The sequence below is a fragment of the Mauremys mutica genome, chromosome 20, assembly GCF_020497125.1.
Source record: "Mauremys mutica isolate MM-2020 ecotype Southern chromosome 20, ASM2049712v1, whole genome shotgun sequence".
NCBI classification, from domain to species: Eukaryota; Metazoa; Chordata; order Testudines; family Geoemydidae; genus Mauremys; species Mauremys mutica.
Genome location: NC_059091.1, coordinates 6,809,377 through 6,831,103, shown reverse-complemented (window position 1 = coordinate 6,831,103; position 21,727 = coordinate 6,809,377). Strand labels below are relative to the sequence as shown.

General features: G+C 45.3%; 1 protein-coding gene across 4 annotated transcripts in view; it reads right to left on the bottom strand.

Annotated features, from left to right (window-relative positions):
- Positions 1–678: 678 nt before the first annotated feature.
- Positions 679–21,727, bottom strand: part of VDR (vitamin D receptor) — a 111,209-nt gene continuing 90,160 nt past the window's right edge. For all 4 annotated transcript variants that reach the window (XM_044994862.1, XM_044994866.1, XM_044994864.1 and 1 more), the window contains 6 exons: positions 11,802–11,986; positions 10,883–10,988; positions 9,533–9,704; positions 8,572–8,723; positions 7,509–7,625; positions 679–6,573 (listed from right to left, as the gene is read on the bottom strand). In XM_044994862.1, coding sequence (XP_044850797.1) covers positions 6,314–6,573; positions 7,509–7,625; positions 8,572–8,723; positions 9,533–9,704; positions 10,883–10,988; positions 11,802–11,986 — 992 coding nt within the window. In that variant the 3' untranslated portion in view covers positions 679–6,313. The remainder of the gene's footprint in view (positions 6,574–7,508; positions 7,626–8,571; positions 8,724–9,532; positions 9,705–10,882; positions 10,989–11,801; positions 11,987–21,727) is intronic.

Genomic DNA, 21,727 nt, shown 5'->3' with positions numbered 1-21,727 from the left:
CTAAGCAAGGAATCAGTGGAAACTAGAGCTATAGAAGCCAGGCTTTAAATCAAATGAGCGCAGCTACGTAGGGTTTTGCACTTTTAAGGGATCAAAACCCCTACACCTTTAGTTAAACTGATGCAACTGTATGTTGAGACCAGGACTAGTTTTTCCCTAGTTGTACTGGCGGTGAGAGGTGGCAGGACACTATCTGCAGGGCCGGCTCCAAGTTTTTTGACGCCCCAAGCAAAAAAATTTTCCTGCGCCCCCGTGAACTCTGCCCCATTCCAACTCCTTTCCCAAATCCCTGGCCCCGCCTCCTCCCCCAGGCGCGCTGCATTTCCCCTCCTACCCCTCCCTCCCTCCAGGGGGGAGAAGCGGAGCGGCAGCGCACTCAGGGGAGGAGGTGGAGGTGAGCTGGGGGGGAGCGGTTCCTCTGCCCCCCCCCGGGTTACTTTCTGCGGCCCTCCCCACGCCCCCCACCGTCGCAGCTCACCTCCGCTCCGCCTGCTCCCTTGAGTGTGCCGCTGCTTCTCCCCACTCCCGGAGTGCCGCCCCTTGGAAAGTGCCGCCCCAAGCACATGCTAGAGCCGGCCCTGACTATCTGCAGTGTAGGGAGTAGGGCTAGAACTATAAACCATGGAATCACTGTCTGCTTAAAAAGTCCCATAAAGATTCAAACCAGCCCCACTGAAATGAGCTTTTCACAACGCCATACGTTTTATTGATAAGGCAACAGCATATTACAAATATGAAACAGCATCCAACTTCCTTTGTCATAGCATTAAAGCTCTGAAGTTGGGTTCACATCAATACACATGTATTCCAGCTTCTCTTTTTTTGCCCATTAGGAAAAGCTCAAGGCATACAGAAGGGGGGAGGGACAGAGGGAGAGACAGCGGCTGCCTCTATTCTTCATCACTATAATTAAAATAGATTTCTTTTAAATCTTTATTTATAAAGTGCATTGCCTTACAATTTATATTATACAAGGCAACAAAACAGAGAGCTGTGTTTCACATTCAGAAATTTCACTTAAGTACTGTACACACTTGTTTTACACGCACAAATGGAAAAAAATCGTGCTTCTATCAGTTCAAAAGAGCAGCTTTGAATGATTTAAACACTTTATTTAAAATCCAATTTACAATAAAACATTTCCACTATATTAAATAGTTATTTACATTCTGACACTAAATTACTCAACAAAATTTGGCGCAATCATTCTGCAGATCTATAACTTACATTTTTGTTAACAGGATCAATGTTAAAAAGAACAACCACCTTTCCCCACCACCGTAAAGAAATGTTTTCTTTTAACTAAGCCATTTATAGGATATTAAAATCAGACCTCCCTATTTTCACCTGGTTGGCTATATGTTAAGTTTCTCCAGTCAAGCATTGACTTTAGTGCTAGTTTTTCCCAGTGGTGGTTCTTCACTGGTGTGTGCAATGGTTTTAGGAAAGAAAATGTGAGGTCTAGCAAACAGTCTAGAACAGCAAGACACTAAGGGAGATATTCAGCATGCACCCGTTGGGCAGTAGCTGCCATTTCCCAGCACAGCAATGCCCGGGCGACCGATGATGCAAAGCTGGAGCTATTTGGGTAAAATACAGCTGGAGCTGCTGAAAAGACTTAGTCATGAGGTGCAAGGCTTTTTATTTGTTTTTTCAAATTTAAGCTCTGACATTCTATTTTACTTGCAAGTTGTAGGGTATATTGAGCTTTGGCTGAAGGAGAACGCAAAGGGGGCTTGCGCATTTTCAAAACAGTTTCAATTACAGCCAGCCCCCCAAAATACCCCAAAACCTTTTTGAACAGAAGTGGGTTTTTGGGGGTCAAAAAAATCTTTTCCAAACAACAAAAATTTGTCAGTAAAAAGATTCAGAGAATTTTTAGCAAGATATTGGACATTCTTCCATGTTATCATTTTCTGGGTTAGAAAAAAGAAATGTTTACAAAAGCCTAATTCTTCAATAGTTTTGAAAACCTGAGGAGTTTCAAAGCAATAGCCAGGATTTTTTTCTTCCATTCTCCACCCAGCTCCCCTTTCCAATCGACATCCACATTAGAGACACTGAAACAGAACCGCTCCAAGTCTAACCGAAGGGAACTTCTCCGACTGGTGCAGCGTTTGTGCCCATTGGTTCTCCCTAAGGACGGGTTAGGATTGCTAGAGCACTGTGGTGCTATATTACTGGAAAGCCTCCCTCTTCGATAAAGGCTCCTTTACGGAGAGAAAGCTCCCATCAGTCAAAGATTTTCTCTAGTGACACCTGCTTCGCAGGTGAGCGAGTGGAACAAATACATACACCCAGAGGTCTCCAATCATTTATAGTGCTCTAGGTAAACATGGTACTGTACTATGGGTCAAATGCAACAGCAAGAGTCCCTGCCCTGAACAGCTAACAGTCTAAAGGCACAAATGGGTACAATACAGGGTAAACTCCAAGCGGGGTGAGGTAGCTACAGCTGGAACACTTCCCACAACAACTGGGTTTGAGGAGATGAGGAGAAAGCATTGACTGGGTGGGCTGATCTATGCTGCAGTAGGACAACAAGGCACAATGCCAACAGCGAGGGAAAGATGGAATGGCAGGGCCAGAGGAAGCTTGGAGGGGGCATATGGGCAGGTTAAAGGCAAAATAGGGGAGGAGATTTAAGCATGAGGCTGTGCCGAGATCGGAACGGGAGGATGAGGACCTTGGGAGGAAGCCAGTGAAGGAATTTGTGAAAGGGGCAGTTGTCTTGGCAGCGGGATATTGAGTAGTCTTCCATCCCATCTGGCACCATCCCTGTCCAGTGGCTGGTGAAGAGAAGGTTTTTAATTCCCCTCCAGAACAGGAGATTGCCATATCATTTGGTTGCCAAAAGGATAGGCACAGAAGGAGCAAGCCAAAGTGAGAGGAGGCGGGGGCTTGCAATCAGGGAATGGCTGATTGAGAGTTTTCTGAAGCAGTTTTTCCAAATAAAATTGTATTTCTGACTTTGAAATTTCACGTTTGCATCCTGGGGGAAATTTCAACTCTTCCGTTGTCAGTCAAACACTTTTTTGGATTTTTGAGGAAGAGTCAAAATTTTCCATGGGGAAATTTAAACTATTTTTAAAAAAATAAAAAACGTCAGTACCCCCGCCACCAATTTTCCAGCCAGCTCGGAGTCAGAGACAGGATTAAAGGAGAAGCTTGAAAGTGGGGGAAGAAAAGGGACGACTGGCCCACGGGGTGCGGGGTGAACAGTGCTAATTTTGCCTTAGAAGAAAACTAGCAGGGCTGAGGCAAGACACACTGAAGGAGAAGTAGAGTCATTTGACAAGGCAGAGAACAGAGCTGAGGCAGCAAAGAGCAAGTTCTCCCGGGGGCTGGATTTTCTCCAGACACACAGAGTGAGCAGGCCCAAGGAGACAGCCAGGGTTGGAGGGGGCGGGACAGGACTGAGGAGCAGAACTGGGCACCTTGCAGGACACAAACACAAGGGGGGTTACACACATACCGTGGAATCAAACAAAGGGAGAATCAAGTGATGTTAAAAGCCCCACCACACAAGCGTACAGAGATCTTCGATACAGCAACAAGACATCTATATTTAAGGCACTGATTTCAAGCGAAGGTGACAACGGTTTTAAAGAACACAGTGATTTTCTCCACGGAGGGGGAACTGCCATCCCACGGCTTCTCAAACAGGTGCAGAGACCACGGAGGAGATCAGTTCCTTGGATCTGAGTGAGCGATATTTCAGACTGGCAAGACTCAGGAAGGCAGACAGGGAAAAGGTTAACTGTGCTGTACCTAAGCTCAAGGCACTTAACTCTTGCAAAGGAGCTGCTTTCATTCATGCTGTGTTAGCGACACCCAGCGGACACAAGATAAAAGCAAAGCAATCAAAGATAAAAGCAAAGCAGTCCCAGGGTTTCTTATTTACCACAATATCTTCAGGGATTTACTTATCATTCCTACAGCCTTTTTCTACCCTGATGGGAGGAATTATTTTGGCTTCCCTTTGAAGATTCTATACAGAGGCTTAAACATCTGCATTTCATGGTGCTGTGTCCCAACATACCCTGTGCTGTACAGACATGCACTTGAACGATGCACTTATAAATGACATTCAAATACTGAGATGCCTAAAAAGTAGATGACATCCCGGGTCTCTCTGCCAATCTCAACTTCAGCTTTCTGGAAAGTTTACTCACTAATGAGGTTTTCCTATTTATATTTAATCAAGTCATTTTATTAAACATCATTATTTAGGGCTCCCTCTTGCAGAGCCGTGGGACAGTGAGCACAGCGGAGACAGTTGGCAATTCAGGCGTAAGTCAATACACAGGAATCAGAGCAAGAGCATAATTTAAACAAGAGAAATACCCTGATTTCACATAACCCATAAGAATATATTTGTGGCATCCCTGCTCTCTGAAGTCACCAGTTAGTGAGTACTGCAGGCTGAGTTTCTTCTAGGATTATGAAATATCTCTTTTTAAAAAAAAGGAAACTGGCAACTTCCTGAGAACTGTATAGGGTCAACCAAAGTGCAACACAAACCTTCCCACATTAGTGCAAAAGACAGAGAAAGCAACACCATTGCCATGCTGTAGCCACCCAACAGAGGAGCACGAACACAGAGCTTCAAAGCGCAACTCTGATTCTTTAGCATTAGGAAAATGAGCAACTTGTTTACAAAGGCAGCAGCACATTAGCAGATGGAAAGTAATTTTCCTAGTACACAAAACAGAACCTGATCCCAAACGTCCTCTGCGCACCCAACAACTGACACACGAGGGACTGAACTAGAGGGATTTTCTTTGCTCTTGCGTCGTTTGGTTTTCCTTGGCTGGCAGATTTTTCTGCAATCTTTCCTGTCCTCTTAACACTGCTTGACCTGCCGTTATTGGAGGCCCCGGAGTGGATACCTGCTTCTCTCCAACATGGATGCGATCGCTAGCCCCTATCATTTCCTATGCTTGTACAGGGCCTAGCACAAGGGACAAGGAGTCTGTGTCCCGTAGTGCATTGAGAGCAGGACTCATACATAGCACAGGAAAACTCTGGAGAACTCAGGATGAAAGACTGGGCTCATCTCAGGCCTTAATTGACTGTGATGCAATGCTATGCACAGCTTATAGCTGCTTTGCCCCTGCCTTATTTCTTAGTTCTAAGAAACCAGGACTCCTCTCGTAAAGACTGAAATCTTGCTGCAAACAGGACATTTCAGGGCAGGAAGATGTGAGATTAATCCTTCCCCACTTAATTCTTACTGAGTTTTTCCAAGATGTTGCATATTTAACAGGCTTGGCAAGTAATCTGTTAAGAAGCTATTTGATAACTGTCCAGCAGACTCCAAGGCCTGGAAACCACCCCACAGGCTGAAAGGGATCTTTTGTTCCTAAGTGATTATCTGATGTTTCACCTCGCCAGTTGGAAATATCAACATTGAAACAAAAATGGTACAGCGTGTTGATTAGCATGGATTCTCATGCTTTTAGCTATCCATCCTGGGAGCCCAAGAGACAGTCTTCACTCTATCACAGAGACCACTTCCAGTCTGGCTACACCTCTCAGAGCACCCGAGAGACTAGAAACCTTACAAATATCCATTCATTCCTGTCACATTAACAGGGGGACACAAACAACAATGTGCCATTGCTTCTGAGATCTTCAGCTTCTACACGGCGGGCAAATGGAGATTTCTTTCAGAGAAACAGGAATTGTTCTCTAAGTGCATTTTCCTATTTATCTGCAGACTAAGATATTTCTATACTTTGCAGCCAGTTGTGGAGGGGGTGGGGGCATATGCTGGGATCATTCAGCCGGCTCTGGGGTGGAATGAGCCAGCAATTGTGCGCCAACTGCACTTGGGCAGCAGGCTTTAGGCAGGGATAGGAGTAACTAGAGAACTGTTCTCCCTCCACATCCAGCATTAGGGGTTCATTGAAGCCCTGAATTCTATGCTCACACATGAAATCTCAGTCATTTCCTCCCGACTAGTGGCCTGACATTTCAGTTTTTACTTTGTAAAACAAGCCCAAAAAAAGTGGTGGTTTCAAGAAGGCCCCAATCTGAAGGCAGCCTTGAAACAGCCATGTGAGCTGGTTACAGAAGAAAGGCAAGCGGAAAAGCCACTCGCTGGGGGAAAAAAGCAGCTTAGCTGGATTGGCTGCCGCTCTGCAGCAAGCCAAACCAGGTGACTGAAGATGTGCAGAAAACACAGTCCTCTCCAGTAGTGTGAAACTAAACGGTGTCTATATACAAACCCTGGTTAAGGGTCACACCCTTCCGCTCACCGGGACTGACTTATCCCGTTATTTCTGGGTGTGCTGTCCTGCGTCTGAAGTCAGGAGATTTCATTGCCAAAAACCTCAAGGACCAGCGGGGTGAGCTGCATGCTGTGCTCTGGCTTGAAGGAAAGGCAGCGGTACTGTTTGGAATGCTCCTCATTCAGGCTCCGCAGGTCTGCCAGCTTCTGGATCATCTTGGCATAGAGTAAGCGGTTGCCCGGGGGAGGGTGTTTGCACAGAATGTAGGTCTGCAGGACTTCGGAAAGGCGGTCTTGGAGGGACTCCACCAGAGAAGTGTCCTGCACGCCAGGGCGGTCTAGAAATCAGAGCAAACAATTCATGTCATATGAAAGGTTTAGCAGATTAGTACTGTCGGGATGGTCTAAGCATAATCCTGCTTCAGTGCGGGGGGACGACCTCTCCAGACCCCTTCCAGCCCGACGTTTCCATCATTTCTTGCTATCGCCTCTTGTTTATTTAAAAGAATGCAGGATGCACACCTATGCCAGGCTCTAGGTGTCTGATCGTTACTGCCACATGTCAGACTCAGCTGCATTACATCATCATTTCAACACAACCAACCAGCCAGACACCCACTGAAGACTCCTTTCCCTTCACTCAGTTAGGAACCTCAAACATGCCACTAAATCGGGTGCTATTTCAGGCCAAGTAGGGGAACAAGTTCCAGAATCACAGAGCCCTCACATGGAACGCTCTGTCAGCTGCCCCCTCTCTTTTATAAGAGGGGGAGCCAGCTTGGGTGCCCCCTGCTGATAGCCGCTGTGGCCGTATGGCACAAGGAGAGAAGCGATCCCTCACGCAGGCCAGTCCCAGGTCATATAGGGCTTCACAGGATACAACTGACACCTTGAAATCCACGGGGAAACCGATAGGCAGCCAGCACAGATCCCAGAGCACTGGTGTCATACTCCCAGCGAGATGATCCACTCAATAAGGGAATCACTGTTCTGCACTGGCATCAGTCTCCGAATGGTTTTAAGGTGTAGCCCCACACACAGCACCTGGGCAAACCGTGTTTGATTCTAAATCTCTTGATCCCTGGCTCGGCAGTGGGTGTGAGGGCTGCGGTGCCTTCCTTGGGCTTGGATCAGGCTCCTATAGATGGTTGGTGGTTAGCTTTATAGGCCCTGGTTGAGGGCAGCAGCCCCACATCCTCACTACAGATAAAAACAGCTATTGGTTATTGGCTCTGAGCATGGAACATGCAGACAGACATCAAGTTTCTCTTACCAGGGGAGAGGATGCAGATGCCCATCAGGAGCACATGCTCCTCTTCGTGAAGGTTCAACTTCTTTAAGCTAATCTGAAATTTCACAAGTGGTTCTAGCAGTTCCAGGCTGTGACCAGCTAAAAGACAAAACACAGAACATCCTCCAGAACAGTCCTTTCTACCTCTAGGAATTCAGATCTCCTAAAAGTCAACTGCTAAGTGAAAACAAAGCCAGAGATATCAAGGATATCTGCAACCGGGAGTGTCTGCCCTGTTTTCTGACCATCTGGCCTGAGGCAGACACTCACAGCCGTGAGCCACTCCAGACAGCGTGACAAAGTCCGTCCAATGAAGTCTAAGGATCCCTCTATCAGACATATTCTCTTTGCATAGGTACTTCCGGACCAGTGGTTCTCAAACTGTGGGTCGGGACCCCAAAGTGAGTCAAGACCAAGTTTTAATGGGGTCGCCAGGGCTGGCTTAGACTTGCTGGGGCCTGGTGCCAAAGCCAAAGCCCTGGGGGGCAGGGCTCAGGTTACAGGACCCTTGCCTGGGGCTGAAGCCTTTGGGCTTTGCCCCGCTGGCCTGCGCCGCTTCCGCAGCTCCCATTGGCCAGGAACAATGAACCACAGCCACTGGGAGCTGCGGGCAGCCGTGCAAATGTAAACTGTCTGGCGGCCCACCAGCAGATTACCCTGACAGGCCGCGTGCGGCGGGTGGGCCCACCGCAGTTCTAATGGGTATTATTTTCAGATGACTAGTTAGGCTGTTAAATGTACGAGCCCCCTGGGGCTCAAGTAGAATGTAAGGGGGGTGAGGGCCTTGTGCTAGGGCTCTGCTCAGGGATGAATTACATGCCAGTACCCAATCCCAGCTAACATCACCTTAACTTTGCATTCCTTGACTTGGTGCGGATCTCAATTTGCATCCCCAAAGTGGTATTAAATTACATTAAATGCAAAAATTCTATGTTAAGGGTGGGGAAATAAGATCCAGACAAAATGTATTAACCTTCAACAAGCAACAAAGTCACCATGGACCCATGCCATGCTTTGGATACAGGGGTAGCCAGAGCTAATTTACCTTGGGTAACGTCATTGATTTGGTACTTGAATTCATTGCCTCCACACGACCATGCCATATCCTCCAAGGAAAACGACTGGTTTGAACGAAGCATAATGATTTCAATGGCGCTGGACTTCAGTAAGGCAATCTGGTCCTCTGCCGTCAGATCCCTGAACATTGGAAGGAAGGGGAAGACAGGAATCAGTAAATCTAACACCAACCCTCCAGTTAGATCACCAATGGACCTGCAACCAAATGCCAGCCATACAGATAATGTCTTCTGGCTCACCTCCAAAAGCAGCCTTTTTGGACTACAGAAACACAGAAGAAGTAGACTAAAGTCCAAAATTCTCTTTGGTGGGTCATTTGGAAATTGGATGAACTTAAACTTAAACTGCAGATACTGCAGTTCATCCAGGATGAAATGCTTAAGGGAGTTAGAGTTGGGAAAAGGGACTTTGTATAGCTTTTTTTGTAACCTGGAATTAGTCTCACTCACTTGCAATCTCCCCTTATAATCATGAAAACAACAATTTCCCCTATTGCCATTCCTATTTGAAAAGCTGGTATTTCCCTGCGTTTCTCACAGAAATGACGACCATCTTTTAAAAAATTATTTGTGTCGCAGTGGCACCTACGAGCTCTGGTCACAGACGCTAGGCGCTGTACAGAAGCAGAACAAAAAGGCTCACACAGTCTTAAAGTTAGGCATGTGCTTAAGCGCTGTGCTGCATTAGGGCCAGTGTGGATAAGGCTAGGGAAGCAACAGGAAGAGAAGAGTCAGTGATGGCTTCGGCAGAGGTGGTGCTGAGCTGTAGAAGGATCAAGAAAGAAGAACGCTTGGACTTAAGGCAGCAGTAGAAATGAGACAAGTTTAGGAAAATGAACAAGCAGCATAAAGCAGAAAAGACGCAAAGTGATTTTAACCAAAAATCAAAGCAACGCCTGCCATAACTCCTGGGAACAAACCCATCCTTACCTGAACCCTGGGATCATTTTTGCAAAGCCAATCACTTTCTGTATGCTGTAGCTGACAAGGTCAGCCAGGTGAGGTAGCATGGAGAGGTGCGAGAAGTCAATGTCCATGGGAGGGCTTTTGTCAGGGTCCTCATTGAGTGCCATGTTGGAAAACATTCTGTGCTCTACAGACTCTGTGGAGGGGAAAGAGGTTGGCATTTATCTTAGCTGCACCGTTTCCCTATGATAGGAAGTTTGTTCTTCAGGATAAAAATCAACCAAGAGTGGAGAGTCAAAATAAATAAACTGCACAACCAGAACATCTATCCCAGTCCATGGGCACCACCTGCACCTTGCCCTCCGGGGGCTTAGGCTAGGGAATATCTTAGCAAAAGTAAGAGAGAGGAAGAGTACGCAACAATCTGTGTTTGAGTGAGCTGACTCACGCTACAGGGATCTCTGCTGTCCTTGGGAAAGGAGCCTTCAGGAGCCGCTGTGGCATAATTACGAGAATTTGGGAATCAAACTCTGTTTATTTTGAAAATCTCCATCGCATTTACTCAACTCTCTCACCTGGCACCATCACCATCTGCCTCCCAGCAGTCTATATCCCCACCTTGCCTAGTAACTCACATCACCCCATTGCACCCCACACCCAGGCGCTAATATCTCCTGTGTTCTAATGCCCCCGCTCCGATACCACCCCTGCAACTATTTACCCCTAGCAGGTCTTCTGCTCCCTGCTCTTCCCTCACCCCATTCCCCAGCTGTTTACTTATGTGCTATCCTCTCCTTACTTACCCCCACAGCTCCCTCCAGTTCAACAAAGCCACATACCTACAGCAAACCCCTCCCAGTGAGGCCTCTTGGGGTTCCTCTCCATCCCTGGCTTCCCTTCCATCTGGTCTCCACCTAAAGCAAACCCCCTCCCATGGTGGTCTCCTGCTCTCTGTAGCATCCCAATCAGCCACCCCTCCTCTGAGCCAGGTTCTCTTTTGCTCTCTGAAATCTGCAGCACCGGTGGACTGGCGTAGCATGGAGCAAAAATGCACAGTAGTTAATGCAAAGGTATTTGCTTGAGCCAAATGTGGAATTAGGCTATGAGCCAACAAGACATTTAACACACTTAACACATGAGCAATCCCCCTGGACTTTTCAATGGGACTATGCATGTGCTTACTGTTAGGTATGTATTTAAGTGTTTGGCAGGGTTGTGGGGGAAGGGGTTTCATTTCTTAAACGAAGGATATGAAGAGTCAGAACTGACATAATAACCGTTATTTCAAAAACCCACAAATTGCTTAAATCTCTAGTCTGATTTATCCGTGTGACTATCACTTGTAGGGGAGTAATCCAGTAGCACATATGATACCTGGAGAACAGCTGAAGGTATCTGAAGAGTCTTCTGATGAGGAGCCATGCGTTAGGACCGACGACGATCTAGTTATTCTTTTGCTTGAGTTGGCTCTCACCGGAGGCTGGAACAGAATGCGGGGGGGGAGGGTTAGCTCAGTGGTTGTGAGTTCAATCCTTGAGGGGGCCATTTAGGGATCTGTTAGCATACTCCGTGGGGGAGGTGGAGGGAGGAGCAGGAATGTGGCGCGCTCAGGGGAGGAGGTGGGAAAGGGGCAGGGAGGGGGCGGAGGTGGGGCAGAGACTTTGAGGGAGGGGTGGGGCAGGGCCTCATGGAAGGGGTAGAGTGGGAGCGGGGCAGAGGGCAGTGGGGCGGGGGGTCGATCACCCATGTGAAAGGGGGGAAGTTGGCGCCTATGATCTGATCTCCATAACACCAGCCACAGAGAACTTCACCCAGTAATTTCTGATTCAAAGCCACAGCTTCTGTTAGAGCTACAGCAAGTCTTTTAGAAAGACACCTAGTCTTGATTTAAACCCTTCCAGTGATTGACAGTTGCCCCTGTCATTTGTGGCAAGATTCTGAGCCCCAATTATATAGACAGAATGACGTTTTGGGAGAACAGCACATGGACACTTTCACTGCTAGTCAGTGAGTGCCCTAAGATCACACATTCTGAACCTGTGGGGGTCATAAACAAGATTCAGGGGGTCATGACCACCTTCCTTTCCCATATGACTAGTTAGGAGGAAGGTCTCAAAACTTTACGTTGTGACACTGGGTCATGGTATGGAAGAGGTAGAGACTACTACTTTAGCTTATCTATTAGAATTATGGCACAGCCTTCTACCACCAGCAGAGGTCCTCCTACTAACAGCAATCGGGAAGTCTTCTGCACAAAAGAGCTAAGGGAGAGAAAGCAGGTCCCGGAACATACTCGGAACTGGGTGAAGTCAGAGTAGGTTGGGTCATAAGTTTTGCGATGGGCCTCGAGAAGAATGTCAATGACTCTTTGCTGCTCCTCCGATAATTTGGGCTTCATGCTCTCTTTAAGAGCCTCCTCCTCCTTCCGCTTCGTTATCATCTCTCTCTTCCTCTGGACCTCCTCATCTGTCAGAATGACTGTTTACAAACATGTGGCAAGGGGGAGAGAATGAACAATAATCAAAAATCAACATCTTGGAATTATCTACAAATACCTAGAAACTGGGTAAAACCAAAAGTCATTGCAGTAGATTACTCTGGAGCTCACTTTTGAGACAATACCCTGGTTCCTTTCGTATTGCTACTTAATAATTAAACCTGTATTTTCTCCCTCGTTTTAAATCCCCTGAATTAGCAGGTCACCGCTTCCTGCTGCTATTTAACACCTGATTCAGCAATGTCATATCTCCCATAATCCTAGGAAAGCATTTGGTCCAGTGTTCGATGGAATGAGAGAGAGAGATGTGAGGAATTTTGGCAATCACCATACATGTTCTAGACTCCACCCTTGCAACTTGTTGTATATGTGGGTGAACTTCTGTGGAGAGCCCCCAAAAAGTCTGCAGACTGCCTTGCTCAGACTCAAAGAGCTCAGTGCAAGATCAAAAGCTGGTCTCTCTTACCAACAGAGGTTGGTCCATTAAAAGATACCACCTCACCCACCTTGTCTCTTTGCTCACTCAATGCCTAGATCCTGCAATTGATATTAAGAACATAAGAACAGCTATAGTCAGAACTATGGCTCAACTAGCCCAGTATCCTGTCTTCTGAAAATGGCCAGTGCCAGATACTTCAGAGGAAATGAATAGAACAGGGCATTTCGAGTGATCCATCCCAGTCATCCAGTCCCAGCTCCTGGCAGTTGGAAATTTAGGGACACCTGGAGCCTGGGATGCATCCCAGACCATCTTGGCTAATAGCCATTGATGGTCCTAGCCTTCATTAACTTATCTTTTTGGAACCAAGTTATACTTTTGGCCATCACAACATTCCATGGAAATGAGTTCCACAGGTTGACCCTGTGTCATGTGAGGATAAGTACTTCCTTTTGTTTGAAACCTGCTGCCTTAGTATGTTCTATCCCAAGGCACGTACAATATTTTTTAAAAAAAGTATTTGCAAAAGAATTATGCAGTGTGATACCCAGCCTCTTCCTCAGCCAGAACTCCATGCTCCTATGCTGGCTGTGACAGCCCTGTGTGTGTGTGTGGGGGGGGGCACTCTAGTAGAATGGGAATCTCCTACTTCAGGGAACTTTGAGAAGGGGAGGAAGTATCAGATTGAACGTCCTGTGTGTGTGCTGAATGCTCCTCTTGATCATAGGAGAATTCAGTCTGTAACTCTACAATTCCTACATTCTACATTAAAATGCATCAGAGCTGCTTAGCAGTAACAAAGAAGTTCAAGAGGTCCGCAACAGGAAAAAGCCCAAGATGTTCAGTGATCTAGAGTCTTCTGAAGAGCTGATTTCACATACTGTTTACATCCTAACAATTTAGGAAGATGACATGTGTACTAAAAGAGGAACTAGAGCCCTTTTTGCAAGTCTTCAACAGCCCTACATTTTGGTCCTTGCATTTTTAGAAGACAGCAACAAACTGCTCCACATTCTTGTGAAATTAACTTTTAAAGGAATTGAGTGGAAAAAAAGTGACTTAATAAACTGAAAGTACAATAAATCTTTTTCGCACGTACAATGCAAGTTTTTCCATTTCTTTTTCCCCACCCCTGAAATGTCTCATCAGGTTTCGCTTCTGTGCTTTATTGCATCATCAAAACTCCTGAAGAGAATTCTAGACTGGTAATTAAAATGCCCCGTGCATTACTCTGAACAGGCATGGTAGCATGCAAAAGGCAGATTCTCAATCCCTCTTGGAAAACACTGACAATTTACAGCAAGGGTGGCCAACCTGAGCTTGAGAAGGAGCCAGAATTTACCAATGTACATTGCCAAAGAGCCACTGTAATACATCAGCAGCCCCCTATCAGTCTCATTCCCCCCCCCCTCCTGCTCCCACCCACTGGCAGCCCTGATCAGCGCCTCTGTCTCACCCCTCCACCTCACGATCAGCTGTTTCGTGGCCCGCAGGAGGCTTGGGGGGGGGGGGTGAGTGAGGGCACGGAAAAGTTAGGGGAGGGGATGGGAAGGGGTGGAGTGGGGGCAGGGCCTGTGGCAGAGCCAGGGGTTGAGCAGTGAGCACCCCTTGTCACACTGGAAAGTTAGCGCCTGTAGCTCCAGCCCCGGAGTTGGTGCCTATACAAGGCATGCAAAGAGCCGCATATGGCTCCGGAGCCACAGGTTGGCCATCCCTGATTTATAGTTTTATGGTCAGGAAGGGTTTGCATTACACTCTGCAGCTACTGTTGTTCAGAGAAGTGGCGGCATTTCCTTCTCTGATTGCATAGATTAATTTGGGCAAGTGTGCACAGGTCAGTTACAGTATACATAGCAATATTTGTTCAGCAAAAACTACCTGAAAGTGCTATGAACACAAACTATGCCCTGCTCACAGTTAAACTTACTATTAGTAAACATCAGCAGTTTTTAATGGGATTTTTTTAAAATGAACATTTAAGTATAGGCTTAAAACTCACTTATCAGAATGAGGAGGGTTCCTAAAGGACTCAGCTCTATATACTTAGGCCAAGGCAGTAAGCACATGCTTAGCTTTAAGCACATCTTTTAGCGAGACTGACGCATGAGCTGAAGTGATTTGCTGATTTGGGGCCTTCGTACAGATCAGGATTCTGCACTATGATTGAAGAGTCACAGATGTTTTGGCAAACAAAAGTCAATCACCATTTTTTCTGATCACTGGTCTTTAAACCCATTACTGGTCCCTCAACCAAATAGTGCTTTTTTGGCTCTGGTCTAGGATTGATCTTAGCAATTTCCAGGACTTAAACCAGTGTACTTTGCACTGGCTGAAAACAAAGGAACATTATGTTTGAGATTCTAGCTCCACAAAACTCAGGAAATTCAAGTCATTGTTTTTCCTTTGACCATAGCTTGTCCCCTTTCCACATATGTATATTACCATTTGGAATATTAGTTTTGCCATCTCAGTACTATGTATGGACCGTACTAGTTTCTAGCTATCAAACACACTTGCCTAGATTTCAACATACAGGCTGTGACATTCTGTACCCCAAAGCAACACCCTCGTATCCCCATATTTACCAAAGTGATATAATTATATGTTTTGTGCAAAGTATGCCTTGTTAGGCATCATTCTAAAAGTCTTGATCTGTTGAATATTAATAGCCTGTTGGATGGTATGTGCTGTTATTGGATCTGAAGTTATGAATATTGACTATGTACCACTATTTCAAATGTGTTTGCTCCTGGGGTGACACCCACAAGGCAGTTTGCATCCAGTCTAGCCAGCACATTGTGGATGAACCATTCAAGGTCATGGCCCATTAAGAAACACAATAGGCCATGGAAGAAGCTAATCCCCAACCTGATGGACTTTCCTGTGAGAGTTCTAGCCAGGATATGGGTAATGGCCCCTGCTGTGACTCATCAAAGCATGCAAAGGCATGTGAGTAGCTTATGTGACACTGGACTCCATCTTATGCCTGTACTTTTCCACTAACTGTGCTGGGGGTTTGTTTGGGACAGTGAAGTTCCCTCCACATGGAAGAAGCTATAAAAGGGGGGAAGTGACATCATCACAGGGACTCACTCCCCCCTACGACTCAACACCTGGAAACACCTTAAGAACAAAGACTGACATGGCCCCAGGCTGAAGGGATTTCTAGCCTGTGTATGGAAGACTGGTGGACTATTTGTACCATAAGGGTGAGACACCACTTGATTCAAATCCTGTCTAGTGTATAGAACTCAGATTGCAATTTTGTTTTATTTCTTAGGTAACCAACTTTGATCTGTAAGTTATTATTTATAATCACTTACATTCTCTCTTTCTGTAGTTAATAAATCTGTGTTTTTTTTAAAATCTAAAACAGTTTGTTGTTTGAAGTGCAAAGGGAAATCTGCACAGGAACAGGGGCGGGTGCATTGCCCTCTCCACATTGAGGGAGGGAGGGACTGGGAAATAAACTTACACTGATCAGGCTTTTGAGTAGGGCAAGACAGTATAGCTCTGGGGTCCTAGGCTGGGGTGGGACTTGGCTGGAGCCTCCACAGGCACCAGCTTCCTCCAGGCCCCAGGGGTGCTCAAAACCCTGCCCTAGGCCCCACCCCCACCCGCCCTCTTCCCCTAAACCTCCACCCCTGCCCCGCCTCTTCCAGTTCCACCCCAGACCCCACCCCACCTCTTTGCACCCAGTTCCACCCCTCTCCTGAGCACACCCTGTCTCTGCTCCTATCCCTTCCTTCCAGTGCCTCATGCACACCATGAAACAGCTGATTGTGGCAGGCGGGAGGCACTGGGAGGGATGGGGAAAGAGTTGAGTGGAGGGGCCGACAGCGGGTGGGAGGTACTGGCAGGGAGGGAGGAGCTAGCTGCCAGTGGGTGCTATTTTCCCCCCCATGAGTGCTTCAGTCCTGGAGCACCTATGGAGTCGGTGCCTATGGGAGCCTCTCTCTTGGCTCATGAGCGGCTAGGAGAGGCATTCATGGAACTGCAGCTGGCTGTCCCTGTCTCTGTATGACAGTGTAAGTACAAGACCTGGAGAGGACTGCAGCTTGTCACAGCCTCACGGTATGTGTGTGTGGGGGCCCAGATTGGTAGGCCAGAGGGCTCAGCGGTACCCCAGTTCCAGGTTGCACCCCAGGGAAGTCCATCACACAGGTCTGCAGACATACAGAAGCATCAGCTCTTGAGTACTTGGTCCCGTACAGTGCATAAGGGACAAGAGATTTTCTAAACCCTTACATGCCTTGCTATTTCTAAATAAAATCTTTGAAAAAATGTCTATGGACCCAATCCTGCAATGTGCTTAACATCTTCCACTGTCCCTGAAGTTGGAGTTGAGGGTGCTCAGCACCTGTAGTATCAGGCTCCGAATGAAACCTAAGTTTTCCCATAGAGAACAAGGACAGGATTAGGTTTATAGCTGGGTTTTCAAAGAGCTCAGCCCCTGAGCAAGAGGAGCTGCTGGCTGCAGAGTACTTTTGAAAGTCTGGCAACTTATTTACGTGCCGAAATTGGAAATAAGCTGTTTTGAAAATCTAGCTTCAATGGTGGGTGCTGAGTTTCTTTTCAAAAATCTCGTTCTTACAGTTGTTCTTGAGCTATGAGCGAGTCATTTTGGTAAAGCACTGACCCCACATCCCTTTCCACATTTGGAGATTTGCTGTTCGGTGTCTATACATGCTACCACAAAGCAATCAGGACTGGGACTTCAGTGTCTTACATGCTGCAGAAATACATAGCTTATAAGATTTTTGTGGCAGGGCCTAAGTAAAAAGAGGCCCCATAGAATTCCACAAAGATTACCCCAGATAATTTACTTTTGGGGTGAGAAAAAGCACAAGCTACTTCAGCTCAAATGGTACCTTTATTACAATGCTCCAAGCACGTGAAAAGTACAACCCGTTGAAGAGCTTTAAAACCACAACAATATTGCTTTTAATCACAAGATTGTAATAAACCCTGTAGCATAAACAGCATAGAGATATTATCAGCTTGTTTTATCTTTTGACAGAGATTAGGATAGCAACTCCAGGTGTTTTTTTTTCCATCTATACTTAAACCCAAAGCCAAACAGTCACAGACACGTACTGGTTTAATACATCGACATAACTCAGCAGAGCAAATACACCTTGAAAGGTAGGTAATAAACCCTAAATATAGCAAAGAAGAATTTCACATTTGTCATGACATTAATAGTCTTTTAACCTATCATTAACAAATAAAAAAAGAGATTTATCTTATGACTGGAGGCTTTTTGCCGACATTAGTTTGCAGGAATACTCCACATTGGTAGGTTAAGGTGGAGTTTGGAATGAAAGGTTTGGCAAGAAAAAGAGAAGCAATACACTCGATGTAGCTGTACTCCAAGGTAATGTAAGGTACAATAGCAGTGCTATGTAGCCTTCAGTTATAGCCTCAGGGTTTAGCCGCTGGTATTTTTCCAATACATTTTTGAAGTTGCATAACACTCTACATGCCTCAAAAATTATTTAAAATCTAGGAGGCAGCTAACTGAACATTTCAGGCCAGAGGGTTACACTAGCAATTAGAATACTACTATTAGTTCTTAAGGGATATGTTTTTGTAAAATCATTTTTTGTTTGTTTACAAATTAACCTGAATAAGAGACTGACAATTACAAATTTTCCTTTAATATGCAGCCTTCGATAGCCCAGTGAGGACTGCTACATTTTAATGGGAAACTGCTAAAGAATTATCAGGGGAAGGGGCTTTAGGACTAGGTGATGCATTGCTAGAATCAGATATCTGCAAATATAAAGAAATAAAAAGTAGTGGGCAAAGTTAAGATCTCCTGAGACAAACAAGCTTTTTGAGGGCTGTGACTCTTTACTCTTCAATGTTAAATTACAAGTACACAGTTTGCTTTGGTTAGCAGGTAGAAGAGCTAGAAAACAGAAACATCAAGCCAAGATGAACAAAAGCTTTGTCCTGACTACAGCTGTGCAGTGAAGACGGAAAAAGGAGATTGCTATCATGCTGTAAAAATCTTAGTAGAGTCAAAGCACAGGTAGGTTTTATTTCGATGTAGCTTTTCCGCGTCAGCCCCACATGAGGGGGACACGAGGTAGATAGCTCTCTCAACGAAGATGCACAACTTTTCTGCAGGGAACATTAGCCTAGGATTTAAAAGGTGTGTGAGAATGTGTTAGCTAGTGTGTTTGATGCTGCTTTGTCCACACTAGCATTTTAGAACATGCTAGCTAACACCTTTAAATCCTAGTGGAGATCAACCGAAAGGTAGCACAAATCAAGGGATCTATTTTGAAATGTGGGCCTATGCTACCTAGATCTCTGCATTTCCATTACCAGCCTGCAAAGTCATGGCACTCATCAGTCCAGAGAGAGAGATAAAGATCTTTCAAGACAATGCAAGCCAGTGAGTGGTAGTAAAATTAAAATGATCACCACTCCGACAGTTATGGGTGAAATGATTAACAGGGTAGGTAGTGCTTAACAGTGATAGAGAATGAGATTAGGAGGACAGTGGGCAAGGTTACCATGTAACACTCACAAAAAACACACTCTTAAGAGGGAAAATAGATACTTGGGAGAGCATGGGAATGGGTATTCAGATGCACTCAGAGAAGCTATATGTGCCCCAGGGGAAAATGCTCATGGAGCAATGGCAAGGTATCACACCCTTTTACAAGGAAAAAAGGGACCACATCACCCTGTGGAGAACAATAAAAGCAGAATGTAGAGCCAGATGTTCAGTGTGCTCAGTACCAACAACTGGACCAGAGTTTATCAAAACCTCCCATTTTTTAACCAGCTCCTTTGTCATGCAAGTGCTGAATTTTGATTAGAGTGTTTGAATATCCAGTCCTTACTTAGGTGCCTAAATAGTAGTTACAGACCAGGATTCTTAGGTCAGATTTGCAAGAGAATGAAGTTATTATGGTGAGGAAGCTCAGAAAGCCCTTACACGCTATTAGTGAAACTCACCCCTGTGCAAAGGACTAACAAGAGGTCTATGCACCACCTGAGCCCCATCTGAGAGGTTATGAGTGGCTTGAAGTGCTGGCTCTCTGCAAACGAGCAAAAATTAATTCTAAATTCCCCATAGGGTTAATTGGAGACCACTGAGTTACAACAAAAGGAGCTATACCAGATTCTTCAAAAGAATGAACACCACACAATGCTATTGGGCACCAATCTTGATTGGTTTCAGAGCAGCAGCCGTGTTAGTCCGTATCCGCAAAAAGAACAGGAGTACTTGTGGCACCTTAGAGACTAACAAATTTATTTGAGCATAAGCTTTCGTGGGCTACAGCCCACTTCTTCAGATGCATAATCTCGACTGGGTTACTGGGTATTACTGTACTAGATAACTAGGCTTGGAAGGAATAGATTTTTAATTGGCGAATGTCAATTTCACCGCTCACAGAAACCGACAACAATATTTCAATAATAATAATACCACCACCACCAAAATTTACAGGTAGGCAAAGTAAGAAAAATGCTGCTTGAGAACTTAGTATGTGTTGTGATGCAAAAAGTTAGAGCTTTATAACCATTAAAACTCAAAATTGTCAACATCACATGTCAAAATATACAAAATACCAGTAAATATCCTAAATCAAACTCTACCATCATTAACTAATTGTCTGACTTCCCCATCTGACCCCCACAATAATTGTCCTCAACTGTGAAAATTTAAATCAATAAAAATAAAAACTGCTTAAAAGTAAACATTGATACTATAAAAATTATATTAAAAATAAAAATTGAATTCTGCCAAGCCTATATATAAGTATGGCATAATAAATACCATAATTGTCAAGAAGCCAGCCAGGTAGGGCCTAGAAGAAATCTACTCCTACCAGGATTTTATATGACAAGTCCTAGGCCTGGTCTACAATAGGAAATCAGGTCAGTATAACGGTCACTCAGGGATGTGAAAAATCCACACCTGAGTGACACAGTTAAATCGACCTCCCCCTCTCCCCCCATAAACAAGGATAGGTACATGGGAGAGTTCTCCTAGCTACTGCCTCTCAAGAAGGTGGATTACCTATGCCAACAGGAGAACCCCTCCTATTGGCGTAGGTAGTGTCTTCACTGAAGCGCTACAGCAGCACAGCTGCAATAGTGCAGCTGCATCACTGTAGCATTTTAATTTCTTCCCATCTTCTTTAGGCTTAAGAGTGCCACCAATTAACCAGTCAAGCAACAATTCTGCTGTATTCAGCTTCAATACACTCATTCACCAGCTTCCAGACACTTTCCTGGGGGGTGTGTGTGTGTGTGTGTGGCATGACTGAATACTACTGACGGCAAACTCCTACTCTTGTATCCTCCACCAGATGGACTGTGACGTGCCACACATCGTTAACACAATCACACTTGTTAGTTCTGGAGCTAGGAATGATTTAAGGAAATGATAGTACACTGATCACCAATCAGCCCCGTTTAAAAGCTTAAAAAGTGGAAAATGTTAACTTTAAAAGGCACTGACAAAATGGATTAATTTTAATTCTAACCAAAGGATAGTAACTTCAACCTGCTCAAAGAAAAGCACTGCAACTCATTGCTTGAGCGTGCTGGCAGAAGTGAGCGTGCTGGCAAATTTACAATCCTGTTTTGTAATCCATCCAGATCTTCTTTTCCTATAAAGAGGCTAAATAATGAAGCAGCAAGTTTCTCATTTGTTCTGTCACGGAACTGAGTGCTGTCTGGGGCATTAAGCATTTTGGAAGTCTAGACACGGTTGGGCTGGATCCTGCTTCCACAGAAGTCAATGTCAAACTTTACTGATGTCACTGGGAACAGGACAGGGGCCTTGTGGCGCATCAGCAGTAACTCACCCACAATTTCATATTTAACTGCCAGTCACTGAAAGCAGTTATCAGCTTTGCTAGCTCCATGTGCTTTGCCAGAAATTCAGCAAGAGTCCAAAAGTTACTGGAGCTTTAAAAATATTGCAATAGAATACAGAATTATTTCAATTACAAAAAAAAGTGGATCCCTACATATCTTTTAAAGCTTGTCTTTAATAGATGTATCTTGAATTCAGGTTGAGAGATTTCTGCCATGTTGGCAGTCTGTGCAAGACTTAGGGCATAGGAAATGAATCACTACAGCTGAGCTTATAGGGGGAGGGATAGCTCAGTGGTTTGAGCATCAGCCTGCTAAACCCAGGGTTGTGAATTCAATCCTTGAGGGGGCCACTTAGGGATCTGGAGCAAAAATTGGTCCTGCTAGTGAAGGCAGGGGGCTGGACTCGATGACCTTTTGAGGTCCCTTCCAGTTC